General features: G+C 36.4%; 2 protein-coding genes across 2 annotated transcripts; both read right to left on the bottom strand.

Annotated features, from left to right (window-relative positions):
* Positions 1-50: 50 nt before the first annotated feature.
* On the bottom strand, positions 51-2,265 carry Smp_161660 (hypothetical protein; the record flags this gene model as incomplete). The annotated part of the gene is made up of 2 exons (XM_018791397.1): positions 51-129; positions 2,147-2,265. The coding sequence occupies 2 exons, from the start codon at positions 2,263-2,265 to the stop codon at positions 51-53; spliced, it is 198 nt and encodes a 65-aa protein (XP_018645454.1).
* Positions 2,266-5,492: 3,227 nt separating this feature from the next.
* Smp_161650 (hypothetical protein) lies at positions 5,493-6,305 on the bottom strand (the record flags this gene model as incomplete). Its single annotated transcript, XM_018791396.1, has 1 exon — positions 5,493-6,305. The coding sequence occupies one exon, from the start codon at positions 6,303-6,305 to the stop codon at positions 5,493-5,495; it is 813 nt and encodes a 270-aa protein (XP_018645453.1).
* Positions 6,306-21,108: the final 14,803 nt, after the last annotated feature.

Here is a 21,108-nt window from a genome sequence, read left to right as displayed (position 1 = left end):
TGTCTAGGAACGATGAAGCTTATGACACTCTATAATCTTCAGAATGTGGATTATTTTGAAGAGAACACAATTGTTGGAATGGCGTGTAACGACTCGACTTCAAGCACTTGGTGTAAACGAGGAGAACGACTAAATTAAACGGATATTTAATCGGTAAAGCCAAACTGTTGTTTTTTTTGTGTCGACCACGAAGCTCTTTTGGGCTGCTTTCACCGATTATATCAGAATACATTTTGTAAGTAATCTACGAGGTACTGTTGCGGCTTCTAAAGCAAAGCGGTTTGGAGTGAAGAATAACTGTTTAAGTTACACGATATCGGTCAGTCGAGAACAAAATAAATTAATTGAGTAAATGACAGTTCCAAAAAAATTATTACCGCATAGTTATTCAACCAACAATTGTTCAATCAGTATTCGAATCAAGTGCAAAAAACGAATGTTCCTATCATAATCCTTACATGTAAAACAGGCCACTTGGAAACCTTCAATCATGGTTAGTCCTACCATATAATAGACACTACAGGAAAAAGTAGGACTTACAGGAGTACGTTTACCCCGTCCTATCTGCACTTATATAAGAGGAAACTACCAAACCTTTAAAGGAGGCATATCTCACATATCTCTTCTAACTGCTCAATTCTTCGAACGAATTTTTGCTGTCCTAACTACTCCGTCGCCATCTCCTTCACAACTTTCTGTCACTCCTAAGGGCAACCTTACACACGTCGAAACATCTAAAGCCCCTATCGTTACATCTCCTTTCCGGAGACAGAGATGTTCAGTCGGCCATTTCTGACATGTCTGTAGCACATCATCTAAATAATTAACTTCTTTCCAACGCCTGTCATACTTATTTATGATGTCACCCTTTTCGACCATACCTTCACTATCCTTAATAACAGCGAACTATTTGGGGATGAAGCTAGTTTATCATCAGTGTTCTGGATAACCGTGGTTAAGGGTAGATTGTTTAATATCCTATTAAATTCAATTAAATAAGCGACCAAGGTCCCCTGTTCCCTGGTGATCAATATTAACAGCCAGAATACAGATCTAACCATCCTTTCCCATACTTCACTCCTGTGGCTGGATGAGGGCGGGTTGAAATGTTATTGGACCTGCTTCATTGCTATTTCGATTTGTGCTATTCTAGACGCGTTAGATAAGAAAAACAAGACATGGCGATCTCTGTAAGTAGATAACCCGAGGGTAGGTAACTGCTCCTTAACCGATCTTCAATGCATCACTGGATACATTTAGTCATACCTTATCGTTGGTTCAGTGATATCTATTCCTGATCCATGGAGACGCTGTACCATGATTCGTCTGACTCAAAGTTTACCCAATTCACTCAGGTGGACACATATAACTCTCTGAGAGGTTGATCCCAATTTATCTAAGCTTTGAATAATTTGCGCAAGAGAAGCTCAGCCGTAAGGTTGTTTGAGGCAACTAGACCCGGGGGTTCAAACAGAGAAGAAACAAGGGATAGAATCCTTCGTCTAGTCAAAGACTTCTCCGAAGCACCAAAGTGAAACCTAAATACATATTGTTTGAAATCCTATTCTAAACCTGGAGCTCGTTGAGTGGTATCATGACTCATTCACATGTCTATCGAAGACTTGTGATTTACGACCCAGTTCAGTATCAGTACATCTATCCTTGTTATTACAATAGTAGACCTAATCCCAGAATTGTAGATTTGTCACTATGTGATTACCTAATTCACAAGATCTTACATGGAAGTTTTATCATTGTCTAAACTGACTCGTCCTACGTGATCATCAGCAATATGATGTTTAGCGCCTCTTAAGAACACGACTGGACTGGAGATAGGATGATTTACCTAGTGTGAACCAGGATGAGTTACGCAAAATTACCACGCCTGCAAAGGTGAGCCGTGACATACTGACCAATTATTGCCGCCTTCACCATTACTGATATTCCCTCAGTGTTGAACTTTAAATGTGGATTTTCCCAGTTATCTTATGTTCAGTTTCGAGGAACCTGTGGTCAAGACCAACACCATTATAGACTCTTCCTTAAACACATCGGAAAAAAGTTCTTCATTTCTCCTGGGTTGGTTATCTATTTGTTCAATTTGAAACCTCCTCTAGATGATAATTCATTTGTCTGTATCACAAACTTCTTTGCCTGTTCATGGGCAGAAAAGGATATCAAGCAGTCACTCATATAGAGACTATTCTTGATAGAATCTACGATGAAACACTCGTAACCGGAAGAGAACTTTGGGGTTGTCTTCATAGCAAAGTTGGCACGAAATGACAATGACGTAACCCCGATCGGGTGAGAGATCGTGTGAAGTTTACTTGATGTATCAACTATCACCCATCATAGAAACCCAAGGCACCACAATCAGACTCAGGCACTTTCAGTTTCGTAAACATTTTCTCAAAATATGCAGAGGTTGCAAATTATTCCTTGAGTAAAAGTAACAATATCCACACTAGTTCGGCGATGGTGTCTGACCTTTTATGAATCACATCGTTCGGGGCAACCTGTGCAAACCTAGCGACACAATCAAAAACCACTCTCAGTTTTCCGCTGCTTTTTTGGCTTATCACTCCATGATTGCTTGATTTTACAGTTGCATGTTACCGGGTCACTGACAATAAGATCGTCTTTGACTAAACTCAAGGTGACAGCGTGATTCAGCGCATGATTGTTAATGCTTGACTGTTTACTTGGAAAGGTTGCTGGAATCCTTGTTGGAAATATATTTTAACTCTCATACATTGAACTCTTGTTTATCAACTATTCTTTTGCTGCTTTAGCACTTTACATTGTGCTAGAGGAGCCTTTGACTGTATAGTAAAGGCTGTACCGTTTGAGATATTTTGTACTTTTGATATAATTCACTTTTCTCAGATTAGAACCGTCTAAAATGAATACTGGTTTGTGTTTTGATACAATTTAATAGGAGTCACTCAAAGACACTTCATACGCTATACAGGAGAACGTAATCTGGTCTAATCGAATAAATTTTGGTTCGTTAGTTCTGCATTCAGTCCTAAATTCTGGAGCTGAATGGGACCAAAGTTCTGTCGTCAGGGTTCATTTCATTCAATAAACACTTCCAATAAACAATCAAAAAGCAGCTTTTAGCAACTGCTCGACGTCACTACATTAGTTTTGCTTGTCAAGAGCTTATTACTCGGCACAACATAATAACTAGATAAAATGATCAAAGCATTTCTTAACCTGAATCAAGTAACAAAAATCTAACCAATGAAGATTGACAGATAACAAAATATGATTTCAGAAGTTATGGGCGAATATTAATGTATGCAAGAATGACAGGAAAATTCATGAAAGAATAGCAATACTGAGATATAATAAATAGCTAAACAAGACACAATAATTTAATGACTAGCAGCCTATGATAACTAGGAATTTACGAAATGGTACGGTTTAAGGCAGGTAGAACTAGATGAGGACAACTGAACGTATTATATTTTAGATTTGTATTAAACGCTCATCTAAGTACAAAGGAATTGTAGTGACCGGCCAGTCTCGATAAGAACACGATTGGAATAACAGAAACAATTATTATTATTGTAACCAATTGTACCAGTGAATGTTTTACTGTATTTGTTTAACTGTATCACTTTCACTTCTTGTTTCGCCATCCGCCTTGTTTGGTTCGAACTTGCTCACACACTGCCCATTTCGCCTGTACCCTTTGGCACGTCTTGGTATTATTCCGATACCACGAGATCGCCAATAAATATACTTGATCTGGATTAATAAAGCCTTCTGATTTACGAGTTATCAAAGGAACCAAGTCGTTTTTGGGCGTGTAATCGAATGGTAGTGGTGATCATAGTCCGTTCTCGACTCGACATCCACTACAGAATCATCATTTAGTACAAATACCATACAGCAACAGAAGGATAATTATCAACAGGTGTTGTTAAGCCAAAATAACATGCACTGTCACCAGTATTTGAATGTTGTAAGATGTAGTTCTTGGCAAATAATTATCAGAACATTTACCTTATCTCTGTCGCACACCGTATTCGTATTCAACTACGGCTAACATATGAGCACAGAACCGACGCGATTTCTACATGATCAAAAAATTATCTAGAGTGAAGTTAACCCCACTCTATCGGCGATAATGCTCTTGAAGTTTTCCATTCTGCCACGTCATTCTGGAGACTTACAAACGTGTGCCCCAACCCGAGAATATGGTGGCACCTATTTGCTGATGGAGACTTGGGGTTTCCGAGTTTTGTCGACGTTGCCGACCTTTTCTTTATCTAGAAATTCTTTCATACACTCGATAACTTCATTAAACGATGATGGCTGTTCCAGTACGGACCCGAAATTTCTCTTCTCAACTAAAAGTTTCCTGATGCATAGACCTTTAACCATCCACAAACCAATATAAATATGAAGAATCCTGAAGGATTTATTGGGGTATTTATCTGACTAAGAAGTGCCAGGAGATTTGCTCATAATCAGGGAACTTTGAGCTGAAATATAAATTAAAATTTGGAATTCCAACTATTCCCAGTGAAACTCCTATCTAATGACGTTTTTAGTTCCCTCTAAATGCACGTTTGAAAATCAAAACACACAATTCTATACTACCTTATGCTTTCCATGACTTTGAAAAGGGATATAGTGGGGACTGGTCATTTATATTTAGGCTTGGCTTACGTATCGGAGTATCATCATAACTCTCTCAAATTCTTCTCTACTGGACAACTTTTGACCATGCATTATCCTAAAAAATGAAACCGCAACTCAGAATAATACTGTTTGTAAAACAAAGGCTCCACAGATGATAGTCGGTATGATAAAACTGAACATATGAATCATTTCATAGTAGTCATAAAATAATATGGGTAAGGCGAAGATTAAGTAATCACACTTGGTGACCCATAAATACTTTTGAGTGCAAAACAAGGGTATGCCAAAATAGTTTTCGAGAATACAGGCAAACATATTATTTATTAGTTTATCTAGTTGAAATCATGAGTCAATTGAAGCTAGACTACGATGAAAAACTTGGAAGCACTGGATGGCTATTTCGTCCTATCGCGGGACTCCTCAGCAGTGTTCATCCCGCTTCGCGAGGTTCGAACACAGGACCTATCAGTTTTGCGCCCGAACGCTTAACCTCTAGACCACTGATCTGGCCGGCATCCAACGGTGTTAATGTCTAACTCCAACCGATCCATTAATTGAGCAACACATCCACCATTGTCTTCAATGAGTTGATATCTCACAACAGACCTGGTTGAACTCCAATGGTCACTATGGGATTACTCGCGAGGCGGGATCGTGGATACACAGTGTTGAGGAGCCCCACAATCGGATGAAACGGCCGTCCAGTGCTTCCAGGCTTTCCATACTGGTCTAGTTTCAAGTGACTCATGATTTTAACTAGATAAAATTACTAAAATCTCCACAAAACCCTCTTCTGTTAAACATATTTCATTGATAAATAAGAAAAAGTTACATTAATATTGACAAATGGCAATAATAGGAAGTCTTTTCATAACTTGCAATGAACCAGATTCTAGTTGTTTTATTATATCCGTATATAATAGAACCCATTCAAGTTGATTAGATAACCATTGTGCTATTCTAATTCGATTCACCTCTTGATCATTTATAGCATATTTTATAATATCCACAACAAAGTCTAAACAATCATAATCCTGATTCATACTACTGTGAATAGATCCATTTGGATCATTGACATAACTGTGAATAGATCCATTTGGATCATTGACATAACTGTGAATAGATCCATTTAGATTATTAACATAACTGTGAATAGATCCATTTGGATCATTGACATAACTGTAAATAGATCCATTTAGATTATTAATATAACTGTGAATAGTTTCATTCCATTTGGACGACGTCAGATTCTTACATCCAGTTACTTCGGATACACTGATAATAATTGATTGTTCCCAACCCATAGAATCAATAGATATACCATATTGTTTAGTAAAATGATAAACTTTACCTTCCGAGTCAATGACACCACAATGTAAATTTGAATTAGACTGACAATTTAAAATACTATTACTACTATCCGATAGAATAAATGCAATTCTAGCTATAGGATATGAAGGAAATAGAATGGAAACATGAGCATTAGAGAATGGTAACATGAGCTTGACAACTATTTCATCTTTTAATATGGTACCACATTGTAAACATTTTTCAGGAGATTTATTAAGGGCACACAAGTAGTTCTCATCATTGTCTTCCTTATTGAAACAAGAGTGTTTCACTGCTAATATCTTACTATGGATCATATCATTCAATGAATGGGTGTTATAGGGTTACTCAATGGTAAACTATATTTGTAACTATGCCAAATATTTATATAAACAACAATAACAAACATCTCAAGGTTGTATGTAGGTGGATTACTTTCAGGAAAGATCGATCAGTCATATGACTTGTAATTATTGAACCAATGGATGTCAATGTACATCATACAGTACATTTTTTTGTTAGAAGGGGGGTTTTATGAAGATTTTAGTAGTTTTGTATAGTTGAAATCATGAGTCAATTGAAGATAGACTATGATGGAAAACCTGGAAGTATGGGATGGCCGTTTCGTCCTATTGTGGGACTCCTCAGTAGTATGCATCCACGATCCCCGCCTCGGGAGATTCGAAAACAAGATCTATCAGTTTCGCGCTCGAGCACTTAAAAACTAGACCACTGAACTTGCCGGCATCGAACGGTGTTAATGTCTAACTTCAACCAATCCATGAAGTTGGGCAACCATTCACCAATGTCTTCAGCGAGTTGATATCTCACACCAGACCTGGTTGAACTACACTGGTCACTGCTTCTTACTAGAACTCCAGTGAGCATATGATTTTTTGTTGTTGAATGGATATACAAACAGTTTACTAGACGGTGAAGGTAGTCTAACTGTTCTTTTTAAAGGAAAATATAATACAATTACTTATTGAAGTGAGCTCATAATAAATATGTTAAGTTACCTGATAGTATTAATTAACTTCGTTAGTTGGTGAGTCTGGAATCCACAGTTCAGCCGACAGGACAATCCTAACTCTAATAGGACAGGCCAGTATAAACTTCGTGCTTCGATCTTTATCATAAGGGCCTCTGTATCTATGACTAACAAACATTGTTGTAATTATAGGTATTTGATTTTTATTATTATTATTTAAACACATAAATATTGGTACAAGGAAGCACCAGATAAATATGCGCCGCACAAATCTCATTTGATTTGTGTGAGGACTGTGATACTGCCCAAGTGTCCAGACTGAAACAGGTGGTTTTCTTAGGGGACCACACCCAGAGCCTTTGACTTAAAGACCTGATCCACAAGGCAGTGAAGCATCGTAAGGAGATGCACTCCCATAGTAGCCGGTGACCAACGGTTGATTCATACGCCATTTGTCTCAAGATGCTGGAGCCCATACGCACCATTGGTTTGAAATGAGGGTTTTCCAACTGTCCTCGGTGGACTTTCCATGTCCACTGGTGCGGTTAAATCGTCGGACATTCACTTTTCGTCCTCTCAATTTCGTAAACAACACCTGTGGTACGAGAAGGCAGTGAGTAGGACTTCCCTGGCAGAGGATGTATACGCGTGGTCATGTGAGAGCATTTGGAGAGGGAGAGCGGACTCTCTCCACTCTCAGCCGTACGAGGGCATTTGGGGGCAGGTAGTTGATTAAAATAGCTAATAATTTATCTTGCAGACTGAATAGTGTCTCCACTAAAAGAATAAAAGCTCGTGTAAAACTTAATTAGATTGCTTCTCATGAACAGTGACAATTTATTTCAATGATTGGATTAGATTACATTATAGTGATCGAAATTTCGTCATCAAAGTGTATGGATTGAGGGGTTATGAAAAGGGATCTTTTGTTCAGTGTTTGTATTAAGTCTGCGAATTAGAAATCCTTGTTCATATGCCTACAGTTCACAAGTGATGCAGCCAGTGAAATACTAATCTAGAGATTACATAGAACATTTAATGCCGTAAAACTAAGAACGGTGTTCTTTTATGGCCCCAATAGTGACACTAGGGCTAAAAGATGAATGGCCTAAGAGGGACACCTCGTTTTGTATCTATCAATTTGACAAATCTACTGAAGCAAGTTATATTAGAATTTACATTTTTGTGCTCATGAATAACTTCCAGGCTGGCTAAGCAAAAGTGTGGTCAAGACAGCAAAAACAACTTAATACTAACTCATTTGGAGCAAAGTGATCATCGCACAAGGACTAGTCAGTCATTCTCATTTAAGAGTAAAGTGCTTTTTAGACAGAAACTCATTTGATCAGGTTGTGTCCCATTTAAAAAATAGCAGAGATTATGCTGTGGAATGGCTGTTAGAAAATACACGACGTCAAACTTCAATATCTATATTAAAGAAACACAAAAGTTTCAAAAGAATCCTTCATTTCTAAGGTAACAACTACCCAAATTTCAGTATGAGATTATAGAAATCTAAGCAAATATTGAAAATTTGGAAACACTGAACAGCCAATTCATCCCACCATGGGACTCCTCAACTATGCACACTCATGACCCTGAAACCGGGAATCGAACCCAAGTCATTTAGTCTTTACTGAACTTAATTAACTAGTCAGATAAACAACATTATTTGAAGAAAGATTGATGAGCTTATTTCAAAGATAGCAGAAGATAAATACTTCATTTCTATCTATACGTTATATCTCATGTCTCCATAGACACAGATTGTGCTAATTAGATGTTTCCGGAATTTTCATCGCTTCATGTATTGTAGAATGACACCTTCAGTTTGGAAGCAAACTATGGAATTCGTTCTTTGATTCTAACTTGATAATACAGTTGTATACAAATCTCTAAAACTAAATGGTGAGATTTGTTTGACAGTACAACTCATTCAAGATAAGTGACATATAAGCGAAGTATTTTAAAGTATCTTAGTGTTAGGTGTCTGGGTGATATTCCCGCCATACAAAGCTGTAGTATAAATAGAAAAGAGGAGAATGGGTTTATCTTACAGGAATATCAGGAATTTACGCTAACGGCTGAGCCACTGAAATAGGATATTAAGCAGGCGTTTTCAAAGGATGTGGCGGAATAGAATGAATCGGGGTTGAATTGGGAGAATTTGCTATTAGACTATAGAAATAAGTAAAAACATATAAGTGAGACGACAAATGGATGGGATAAGTAGGCCATTTCAATGAAGTAATAATACGTATTGAAACCAATGAGGCACATAAGTTTGGTATAATCAAACTACTGCTTATTAGTCAGTAGTATAAATTAGTAGAGTAGTAGCTTCAATTGACTCATGATTTCAACTGTGAAAATACTAAATTCTCCGCAAAACCCCCTCTGATCTATAATCATATGCTCACTAGTGACTGACTTCAAGAGATATTTCCTTGAGTTCTAGTGGGAAGCAGTGGCCAGTGGAGTTCTACCAGGTCTGTTGTAGAGATATCAGCTCACTGAAGACAATTGGTGAACGGTCGCTCAAAATCGTGGATTGGTTGAAGTTAGACATTAACACCGTTGGAGGCCGGCCGGATCAGTGGTCTATCGGTTAAGAGCTTCGGCTCGAGACTGGTAGGTCCTGGGTTCGAATATCGCTCGCGAGAGCGGGTTCATGGATGGGCACTGCTGAGGAGTCCCATAATAGGGTGAAATGGCCGTCCAATGCTTCCAGGTTTTCGATGGTCGTCTAGCTTCAATTGACTCATGATTTCAACTGTGAAAATACTAAATTAGTATTCACAAAATTACAGAAAAGGAAATATTCAAAATGAAATATGAAAAAATTTAAAATTTCGAATCAGAGAGAATTATCCTAATTTTGTTTCAGGTTTGAATGTGTTCATGAGAAATATTCAACAATGAAGTTAGTTTGTCACTCGTTCAATCATTGTGATAAGAAGTATGGAAACTATTGTTCGTAAGTGGTTACCATGAGAACCAGACAAAACATATACATCTTAGAGTTGATGTTCATTCGGGTACTCTAACCGATTACCATTAGCTTCAAATGCTATCTCATTATCCATTTTCCTAATGAGTCCAGATAGTAACTAGCTTGTACAATGGAGGTGAAGTTTAAATTTACTTGGTATTGTTTACTTGAATCTTCCTATTGATGTTTTAGGACTACAATTGATCAATCTCTTATTGGCATATGTACATATTGTGCGTATTGCTTCCTTATTACCCTAATTTACAAGCATTCTAAACAAAGATACATATTGGCTAGCAGTGAAATTCAAAGCATGCGTTTCATCTTATTTTGAGACTACCCAACTGAAAGTACCAGGATCTCAGAGTTGATATTCACTCCAAGAGTCTAACCTAGTACCGTTCTCTTCAAACTTTATTACTTTGTCCACTTAACTACAGAGTCCATTTAGTAACTAGGTTGTAAAATAGGGGAAGTTTTAATTCATCTTTTTATTGTTTGTTTGTTTGTTTACTTTAAGGAAAATTTATGATTAAAGTTAAATTTTTCAACATAGAAAATCATTGAGTATTGTTTGTTTGAATCTTCCTATTGATGTTTTTAGGACTACAACTGGTCAGTCTCTAATCGGCATATGTGCATACCGTGCTTATTGTCTGGATATAGCCTAAATTCACAAGAATGGTAAGCAAAGATGGATATTGGAATCCAGGACATGCTTTTCGTCCTATTCGGGACTCGTCAGCTGAATGTACCTACATCTCAGTGTTAATATTCACTCCAAGACTGTAACCTAGTACCGTTCTCTTTAAACTCTATCACTTTATCTACTTAGCTATTGAGTCCATATAGTAACTAGGTTGTACAATGAGGGGGGAGGGAGAAGTTTTAATTCATTTTTTTTATTATTTGTTTGTTTACTTGAAGGAAAATTTATGTTTATTCCCAACAAAACTATTAATTGAAGTCTATTTATGGTTTGTCATTAAAAATGTGTCGGACACTTTTAAATTTCGCAGAAAAAAAAAGTGAAAATATTTAACTTACAATATCAAAAGGAGCAATAAAAACACCGTTGAGGGAATGAATGAATGAAGGAAGATAGAAGTCATGACAACCTAATGTTTATGGATGAATATCAAGAAGGATATAAGTAGAAAGAACAAAGAAGTCGATAGTAATAACAATCTATTAAAAAAGTGATGATAATCATGATTGGATTATAAATTGAATGTTGAACCAATTAGTATGATATGTGTTACTTATATCCACATAAGTAGTATATTAATGATGATGATGATGATCGGGTATTGAATGTATTTTAGTAGAAGATCAATAAAGAGAGAATGGGAAAGAAGTGCAATCAGTATGAAAATGAATAAACTGTATGGTTGTCAGATTTTAATGAGATAGTCTGTAATTTTGTGATCAGGTACATTTGATTATCCTCACTAGTGTTCTTGTTCACTACAATACGATAGGCTTGAAATAAAATGATTTGTTTTTATGATTCATGTTCATTTTTTAGTTGTTTAATGAGATTTAATAGACAACCATTGAAAATCAATTCTAGCAAAGGTGGAACTCGAACCCATGATCAAGAAAATTTAGCAAACTACTTTATTAATTTTTATAAAGTTGAGATCATCAGTCAATTGAAGCTAGATCACCATAGAAAACCTGGAAGCAATGGACGGCCATTTTTTCCTATTATGGGACTCCTCAGCAGTACACATCCACGATCCAATATTGCAAGATTCGAACCAAGGACCGATCAGTCTCGTACGCGTGCACCTAACCACTAGACCACTGAGCCGGTTGGAATCAAACGGTGTTAATAATTAACTTCAACCAGTTCACGAATTCTTACTATTTTATATTGATTTCTTATCGTTGCTTTTCTTATTTCATTTTCATTGCTTATAAATACTTTGGTTGATTATTTGTGATTTTCAACGATTATTATTTTTTGAATGAGTGTTTATGGAAATCGTAGTAATCTTAACAGTTGAATTCATGAGTCAATGAAAGCTAAACTACTATGGAAAACCTGGAAGTACTGAATGGCTGTTTCATCCTAATATGGAACTATTCAGAAATGCACATCTATAATTCCACCCGCGAGATCTGAACCCAAGATCTTCGCTTTTGCGTGTGAACGCTTAACTGATTCAAAGAGAAATCAACCATTCAGTATTTCCACGTTTTCCAGGGTGGTCTAACTTAAATCGACTCATGAATTCAACCATTAGATTATTTTATAGTTGAAATCATGAGTTAATTGAAGCTAGACCATTATGGAAAACCTCGAAGCACTAGACGGCCGTTTCTTCCTAGTATAGGACTCCTCAGCTGTGCTCATCCATGATCTCACCTTGCGAGATTTCAACCCAGGATCTATCGGTCTCGTGCGCGAGCACTTAACCACTAACCTACTGAGTCGGCCAACATCTAACGGTGTTAATGTTTAACTAGCTTTGATGGAAATTCATTTTGTTCATTATTTGTATACCTGTTATCTTACTATCAGTTTATACATTCTACATGTTATGTTATTCTAAATTGTTTTGATTAGTTATGTAATCTATTTCATAAATACAAATGTATATCATTGTGTGTTAAAGCGATGGATTACACTGTAAAGTAGTGCATGCAGGACAACTGATACATTCATTCCAAGTAATGACTGGAGTCAGACATGACTGTTTACTCTGCCCCTCCATCTTTCTTCTGATGATCGACTAGATCATGAAGACCTCAACATCTTGGAAGAAGCAAAGAATACAATAGAAAGCTCAAAATCAATGGGATGATTTGTTATACTTATAACCCATATTTAGTCATCATTAGTAGGTGCCTATTCTCAAGGTCACTTTGGCGTCACTCGAAGGTCATCCATAGATTATACTCTCACCATATTTCCTTATTTCTGTCACTAAACAAATCTTTTGTTGTATTTCTGTCTTCTGGTTTAGCGATTGTATATTAAAAAAGAGACTAAAATACAATTTGATCTCATATGTTTGATCTATCAAAGTTATTAGCAGTTTCGTCAACATTCGATGAATATCAGAATGCACCTTCGGGGGAACTTCTGGATTTGACTTCGTATTGAAAATTTTCATTTATGTATTTAAATATATAAATATTGGTACAAGGAGGCGCCAAATACATATACGCCAAGCAAATCATTCAATTTGTTTGAGGACTGGAATACTTTCTATGCGCTCAAACCGAAGCAGATGGTTTTCTTAAAAGGCCACTATCCGAACCTTTGACCTAAAGGTCTAATACATTAGGCAGTGGAGCAACATCAGGAGATTGAGCTCCATGGTAGCCGATCACCAAGAATTGGTTCATACGCCATTTGTTCCCTTAGGATATTATAGCCTATGTGAACCATTGGTTTGGAATCAGGGTTTTCCAACTCCCCTAAATGGATTATCCATATCCACCAACCCGGTTAAAGCGTCGGATATTCGCTTATTGTCCTCTGAATTTCGTAAACAATAACCCCTCCACGAGAAGACAGTGAATAGAACCTCCTTGTCAGTGTGTGTATTCACGTATCCATTTGAGAGCCTTTCGGGATAGAGAGCTGACTCTCCCTACCTTCGATTGTATCAGGACATTTAGGGGGTATTGAAAATCCCTTTTTTTGTCATTAAAAAACAATTATTAACCTGGTAAACTTAATCATTTATCAACCACACTATATAATTAAACCATAGTTAAGTTATAAACATTCCATAACTATAGTTAACATGAATGTCATAACAACAATAACAGGAACTAAAAAAAAAAATGACCTTTTCAATTAGACAAACATCAAAGGGTAAATTTTAAGAAAAAAAATGTATCAGATAAGGAGAGTAGCAACAAAATAGATTAGTTACATTTACAATGTAAACATTCCCATAAGACACTGATCAATTGTAGTCCTAAATAACAATGTGAAGATTCAAACAAACAATACCAAGTGAATTTAAACTTCACCCTCATTGCACAAGCAATTGGCTATCAGGACTCAGTAGCCATGTGGATAATGCGATGACGTTTGAAGAGAACAGTGTTGGGTCCGAGTCCCAGAGTGAACATCAACTCTGAAATGCAGGTACATCCAGCTGACGTGTCCGCAATAGGACGAAACGCGCGTCCTAGATTCCACTACTAGCCTCTATCCATATTTGATTACAATGCTTGTGAATAAAGGCTGAATCAATGCAATACACACAGTATGCACATATGCCAACAACAGACTGACCAGTTGCAGTCCTAAAACATCAATGGGGAGATTTTAACCGAACAATATCAAGTGAATTCCCATACTTTATTGTAAAGCATAATGCTTATCGTTTAATATACTTCCTGATTATTTCATGTACTGATTTATGTACTCTTACTTACTTACTTACTTACTTGCTTACTTAGGCTTGTTACCCCTCATGAAAGAGCATAGAACGTTTTCCATCAAACTCTGTCATGGGAAATCTCTTCCAGTTGATCCCAGTTACTATTCATTCTTCTCATGTCTGTTTCCAATTCTCAGTAAAGTGTGTTCTATGGTCATCAAATTTCCCGTTTCTATTCAGGATAATAAGTTAGTGATCTCTTCACGATTCAGTTTGATGACTTCTGAAATCTATATCCTATCCACTTCCAACATATTTTACTAATTTCCTCTTCAGTTGGATGCTGATTCATTCTCTCCTACAGTAAGCTGTTGTAGATGGTATCCGATCAATGGATATTGATTATTTTGTGTAGACAATTGTTTAGAAATACTTGTATCTTTTTGATGATGTTTGTAATAGTTCTCAAAGTATCAAATCCGTATAGTAGAACTAACTGTCTTGGTGTTCATATTGAAGATTCTGAATTTGATATTGTTTGACAGTTGTTGTGAGTTCCATATGTCACTCAACTGTAGGAATGCTGTCCTTACTTTGACAGTCATTACCTTCAAATCTATCTATCTATCTATCTATCTATCTATCTATCTATCTATCCATCTATCTATCTATCTATCCACACTATCTATCTATCTATCTATCTATCTATCTATCTATCTATCTATCTATCTATCTATCTATCCACACTATCTATCTATCTATCTATCTATCTATCTATCTATCTATCTATCTATCCATCTATCTATCTATCTATCTATCTATATATTTGTCTATCCATCTACCTATCTATCTATCTATCTATCTATCTATCCACACATCTAACTATCTATCTATCTATCTATCTATCTATCTATCTAACCACACTATCTATCTATCTATCTATCTATCTATCTATCTATCTATCCATGCATCTATCTATCTATCTATCCACACTATCTATCTATCTATCTATCTATCTATTTGTCTATCCATCTACCTATCTATCTATCTATCTATCTATCTATCTATCCACACATCTAACTATCTATCTATCTATCCATGCATCTATCTATCTATCTATCTATCTATCTATCTATCTATCTATTTGTCTATCCATCTACCTATCTATCTATCTATCTATCTATCTATCCATCTATCTATCTATCTATCCACACATCTAACTATCTATCTATCTATCCATGCATCTATCTATCTATCTATCCATGCATCTATCTATCTATCTATCTATACTGCAGTATTCAAGTTCAATATTCAATCCTCTTTTCTTTTCCCTACAGCGTTCATTACTACTTATATACTTATTTATATTATCTATTCATTGTTCATCTAACATCACTATTCTAATTTAATAGTGTCATTAATTAGGGAATAGAAATAAAAATTTCTGTTATCCTCTTATTGTTTTGATGATTAACTATAATTAGACATTTTAAAGAGGGGGAGAGAGAGAGAGAGGAACAAAACACAACAACCATCCAATTAATTAATTTAATGAATATTAGAAATTTTATTACAAAATCTTGTTAATTACATTTTAATGATCCAATTTTAATGATGTAGTATGGTATGTGAACTACTGATATCGGCAGATATAAGTAGTATGTATCATTAATCACAAATGAAATACCTGGAGGTAGAAGGTTAAGAAGATCGTACAGAAGAGAACGAGTACATAAAATGATCGGTGTGGTATGTACTACCGATATCGGCAGATATAAGTAGTATGCATAACTCCACCTGTAGCTTCTCCAGGGGCTACTGCCGGTCCCAGGCCCGGGTAAAGGAGGAGGTTTGGGCATGGGGTTAGCGACCCCGTCCCGTAGAAAACCAACTCGCTAAAAAAACGCTAAGCAGAAAAAAACTATTATGCTGGTGAACGACCTATGCTCCTCGACGAGTGGTAACAGGCGTAAGTAAGTAAGTAAGTAGTATGTATCATTAATCAAAAATGAAATACCTGGAGGTAGAAGGTTAAGAAGATCGAAGAGAAGAGAATGAGAGCACAAAATGATTGGTGTGGTATGTGCTACTGATATAGGCAGATATAAGTAGTATGTATCATCAATCAAAAATGAAATACCTGGAGGTAGAAGGTTAAGAAGATCGAAGAGAAGAGAATGAGAGCACAAAATGATTGGTGTGTGTAAGGATGGCTCGTTGGCAAACTCAAAGAAGCCTCAAGAAACCCCAGAAAGAACCGAAGACATTCCATCCAATCACTGCTAGGGGAATATTCTAGAATGTCAACGTGTAGCTTCCCTATTGGATGAATAAGAATGACTCCTTATGTGCCTATTGGCTGTCCGAAATGATGATTTACTTTCAGCCAAAAAACTATAAATACATGAGATTTCTATACTATATTTTGGCACAGATTTAGGGAATAAAATTCCTACTTACTAGTCTTCTGTCTTCTTTCTTGCAACGTTGTGCGTTCGATCGTTCAAGTAGTCTACTAGTACGCGGCATAGCAAGAATCAAAGTTTTAGATATAACAATGTGGAAATGAAAGAACAATGAAATTTCGAGACACTTGTTTAACATTTTGTTAATGAAGTATTTACTGCATGGTTCTAAGATTTCACTAAGGAATTCTTTTATGTTGTAATCAAATATATTCCATTGTCTGGACTTGTGTTCCCATTCATTATAGTAGTAATTAGATAGAATAACTGACATGAGCTGCTTGACGATTATTGAAGAATAGCCTTGAGTGAAGAATTCTAAGTAAACTGATGTTTAATATCAGAAGGGGTTTTTTGGATATTATAGTAATCTCAATAGTTGAGATCATGAGTCAATTGCCATTCTGGTGTTAATCAATATATGCTCACTAATGACTGACTTCAAGAGGTATCTCCTGGAGTTATAGTGAGAAGCAATGACCAGTTGAGTTCAACCAGGTCTGTTGGGAGATGGTAACTCACTGAAGATAATGGTGGATGTGTCGCTCAATTTTGTGGATTGGTTGAAATTAGACATTAACACCGTTGGATACCGGCCAGCTCAGTGGTCTAATGGTTAAGCGCTCTCACGCGAGACTGATAGGTCCTGGGTTCGAATCTCGCAAGGAGGGATCGTGGTTGGGCACTACTGAGGTGTCCCACAATAGGACGAGAAGGCCGTACAGTGCTTCCAGGTTTTCCATGGTAGTCTAGCTTCAATTAACTCATGATCTCAACAATTGAAAGAAACTGATGTTTACCTATTCCTTCTAACTGCCCAATAGGTTTGAAAGGTTCGATATCTATATACATCTAAGTTGCTTAAAGTCATGTTTACATCATATTTGTTTTAAAGACAGGATGTTTTCAGTTTACAAGTCAAATCGGTAAACTTATCCTTATTCTTGTTTATAAATTCCAATCTCTTTTATAGCAACTAGGTGAAAACATTTAAAATGAATGTGGGGGGGGGAGGGGAAATACACTAAAAAATGTAAACAACAAACAAATCTTTGTTATTATTTTTGAAATTCCTCACTTTGTTTGACCATTTTTTTCCTAAATAATAAATAATAAAGGAATTTAGGAATTTTTTAATATATAATTGAAATCATTAGTCAAATGAAGCTAGACCACTATGGAAAACCTGGAAGTACTGGACGGCTGTTTCGTTCCATTGTGAGACTCCTCAGCAGTGCGCATCCGCGAGATTCGAATTCAGGACCTATCAGTCTCGCGCGCAAGCGCTTAACCTCTAGACCACTGATCTGGCCGGCCTCCAACGGTGTTAATGTTTAATTTCAACCAATCCACTAAATTGAGCCACCATTCACCAATGTCTTCAGTGAGTTGACATCTCACAACAAACTCAGTTGAACTCCACTAGTGACTGCTTCTCACTAGAACTCCAGGTAGTAGCTCATGGAGCCAGTCACTAGTGAGTACATGATAAGAGGGTTTCTTTGTGGAGATTTTTAGTAATTTTTTATATATAGTTGAAATCATGAGTCAATTAAAGGTTGACCATCATGGAAAACTTGGAAGCGCTGGAAGGCTGTTTCGTCTTATTGTGGGACTCCTCAGCTGTGCGCATCCACGATCCCGCCTCGCGAGAATTGTATTTGTTCCAAGGAGTTGATATTTAAATAGTGACTAAATAAATCTACCACTGAATATCAACACTTCTAACAACTTACTTACTTACGCCTGTTACTCCTCGTGGAGGAGCATAGGCCGCAACACCAGTATTCGCCATTCAATTATGTCTTGGGCAGTGTTTTTCAGTTATTTCCAGTCAACATTCATCCTTTTCATATCTGTTTCTATATCCCGACGTAATGTGTTCTTTGACCTTCCTCTTTTCAATTTCCCCTCACCATCCAAGTTAGCACTTGCCTCGTGATGCAGTTTGGTGATTTCCTTAATGTATGTCTTATCCACTTCCAATGTCTTTTCCTGATTTCCTCTTCAGCTGGAAGCTGGTTTGTCCTCTCCCATAAAACGCTGTTGCTGATAGTATTCGGTCAGTAAATATTGATTATTTGGCATAGACAACTATTTATAAATACCTGTAGCTTCTTGAAGATGGTTGTAGTAGTTCTCCATGTTTTATCTCCGTACAGTAGGACTATCTTAACGTTCATATTGAAGATTCTCACTTTGAAATTAGTTGAGAGTTGTTTTGAGTTCCATATGTTCTTCAATTGTAGAAATGCGGTCCTTGCTTTGCCAATCCTTGCCTTTACATCTGCATCAGATCCTCCAACACTTCTAACAAGATTATTCATAAACATTATATGCTGTTAAAAATTTTGATCCTTAGTCTATCAGATACCTCACTTCTGTATGAGATGTTGATTGTTGTATTTGATTATTCGTGTAAAACCCCAATATGTGTCATTGTTGATTTAATAGTTGGATTCATGAGTTGATTAAAGCTAGACTACCATCGGGAACTTGGAAACACTACAGAGCTGTTTCGTCCTAGTATGGGACTTCTCAGCAGTGAACATCCACAATATCGCCCATGCTATTCGAACCTGGAATCTTCGAAATAGCGTGCGAACGCTTAACCTCTAGACCATAGAACTTCCCGACATCCAACGGTGGTAATAATAATCATCAGGTGCTCACTAATAACTGGCTTCATGAGCTATTTCTTGGAGTTCATCCGTGAAACTGTGACAAGTGGAATTCAACCGTGTCTATTATAGAGGCAGTGACTCACTCTAGACAATAATGGATGGTGGCTCAATTTCGTAGATTGTACGAAGTTAGACATTAACACCATTGGATACCGGCAAGTTTAGTGATCTTAAAGGTTAAGCGTTTAGATATAAGACCGAAGGTCCTGGTTTCGAACTCCGTGAGCGAAAATACTGATGCTCTCTGCTAAGGAGTCCCATACTAGGACAAAAACAGCCATCCATTACTTCTAGGTTTCCCATGATAGTCTACCTTTAATCAAATCATGAATTCAATTATTAAATTACTACAATCATCACAAAACACCCCCCCCTTTCTAAAAATTATCGATTTACTATTTATCGTGACTAAATGAAAAATTTAATGGTCATTAGTCTATTTCTTTTCGGTTTTTCATCTCAGTTACAAAACCCCCCCAAAATTTTTTTTGTTTTTTTTAAAATTAACAAATATTTTAAAAGAGATCACATTTTTTTGGTGTCGTTGTTGCCAACCGACATTTTCACATATATGAATAAATAATATTATCATAGCAACTATTTAAAATAAGCTTTTTTTTTTCTCTTCTTCTTCTTCTATATTACTGTTTTTTCTTTTGGTATTCATATGACATTTATGATAGAGAAGGTTTTCAATACAGTGTTTATAAGGTAGGTAGATATATAGATTGGATGAAAGTATATTTCGGGAGGGGGCATTCTGATTATCTCTTAACTAATCAATACTGGCGGATTGTTGAAGGTGTAGTGCCGTGCTTCGTTAATCTCGTTCACCCTAATAACCGTCAGAATACTAATGTTAACGGTGCATATAAAATCAGAAGGTAAAGAGGGAAGCGGCAACCACAGTTTTATTGTCAAATGACGCAGGTCCGAAAGTTATAAGCATATGAGTAAATATCAGCGAGCGAAAGAAAAATGACGCCTATTCGAGATGACGGGTAAGCCAACTCACTTTAATCAAACGTCAGTCAATATTTATAGTCAGACAAGAATAAATGACAGACATTCTGGTAAATAGGATAAGAAGGGTACACACACCTACGGTCATATAAAAATTGGTCAGGGTTAATAAGTGAATAATTAACAAGGTGAAAACATGACTTATGATGGATAAGCAAATTGACTTGTTCAGAAGTTAGAATAAGGTATATATGGGTTTAACATATCAACTGACACTACAATTCCTCCCTATCTCCTACATTTTTCTAACATTGCATGTGCGTATATTAATTGTCACTCTGTTTGTTGGAAGGGGCATCAATTTTGTGACTTCCAAAGAATCTCGGTTTTCACCATAATGGGTCATAATTCTTCTGAAGGACGATCCTTCAACTCTGAGGTCCGATTTTAAGTGTTTTAAATTGTTTATTCGTGTTGGCGTGAAAACATGACTCATGATGGATAAGTGAACTGACTTGTCTAGAAGTTAGAATAAGGTGGTATATGAGCTTAACATAGCCAGCGATACTACAAAGGAAAAAATATAAATATACTAACGGTTTTTTTTCTTATTGTTGATACCTACCTACTTTCATTTAACTTTGATTATTTGGAATTGCTATGTTTGATGCGA

Source organism: Schistosoma mansoni (genome assembly GCF_000237925.1).
Source record: "Schistosoma mansoni, WGS project CABG00000000 data, chromosome 3 unplaced supercontig 0077, strain Puerto Rico, whole genome shotgun sequence".
In the NCBI taxonomy this organism is placed as follows: Eukaryota; Metazoa; Platyhelminthes; class Trematoda; order Strigeidida; family Schistosomatidae; genus Schistosoma; species Schistosoma mansoni.
This window is presented reverse-complemented; position numbering and strand designations above follow the sequence as displayed.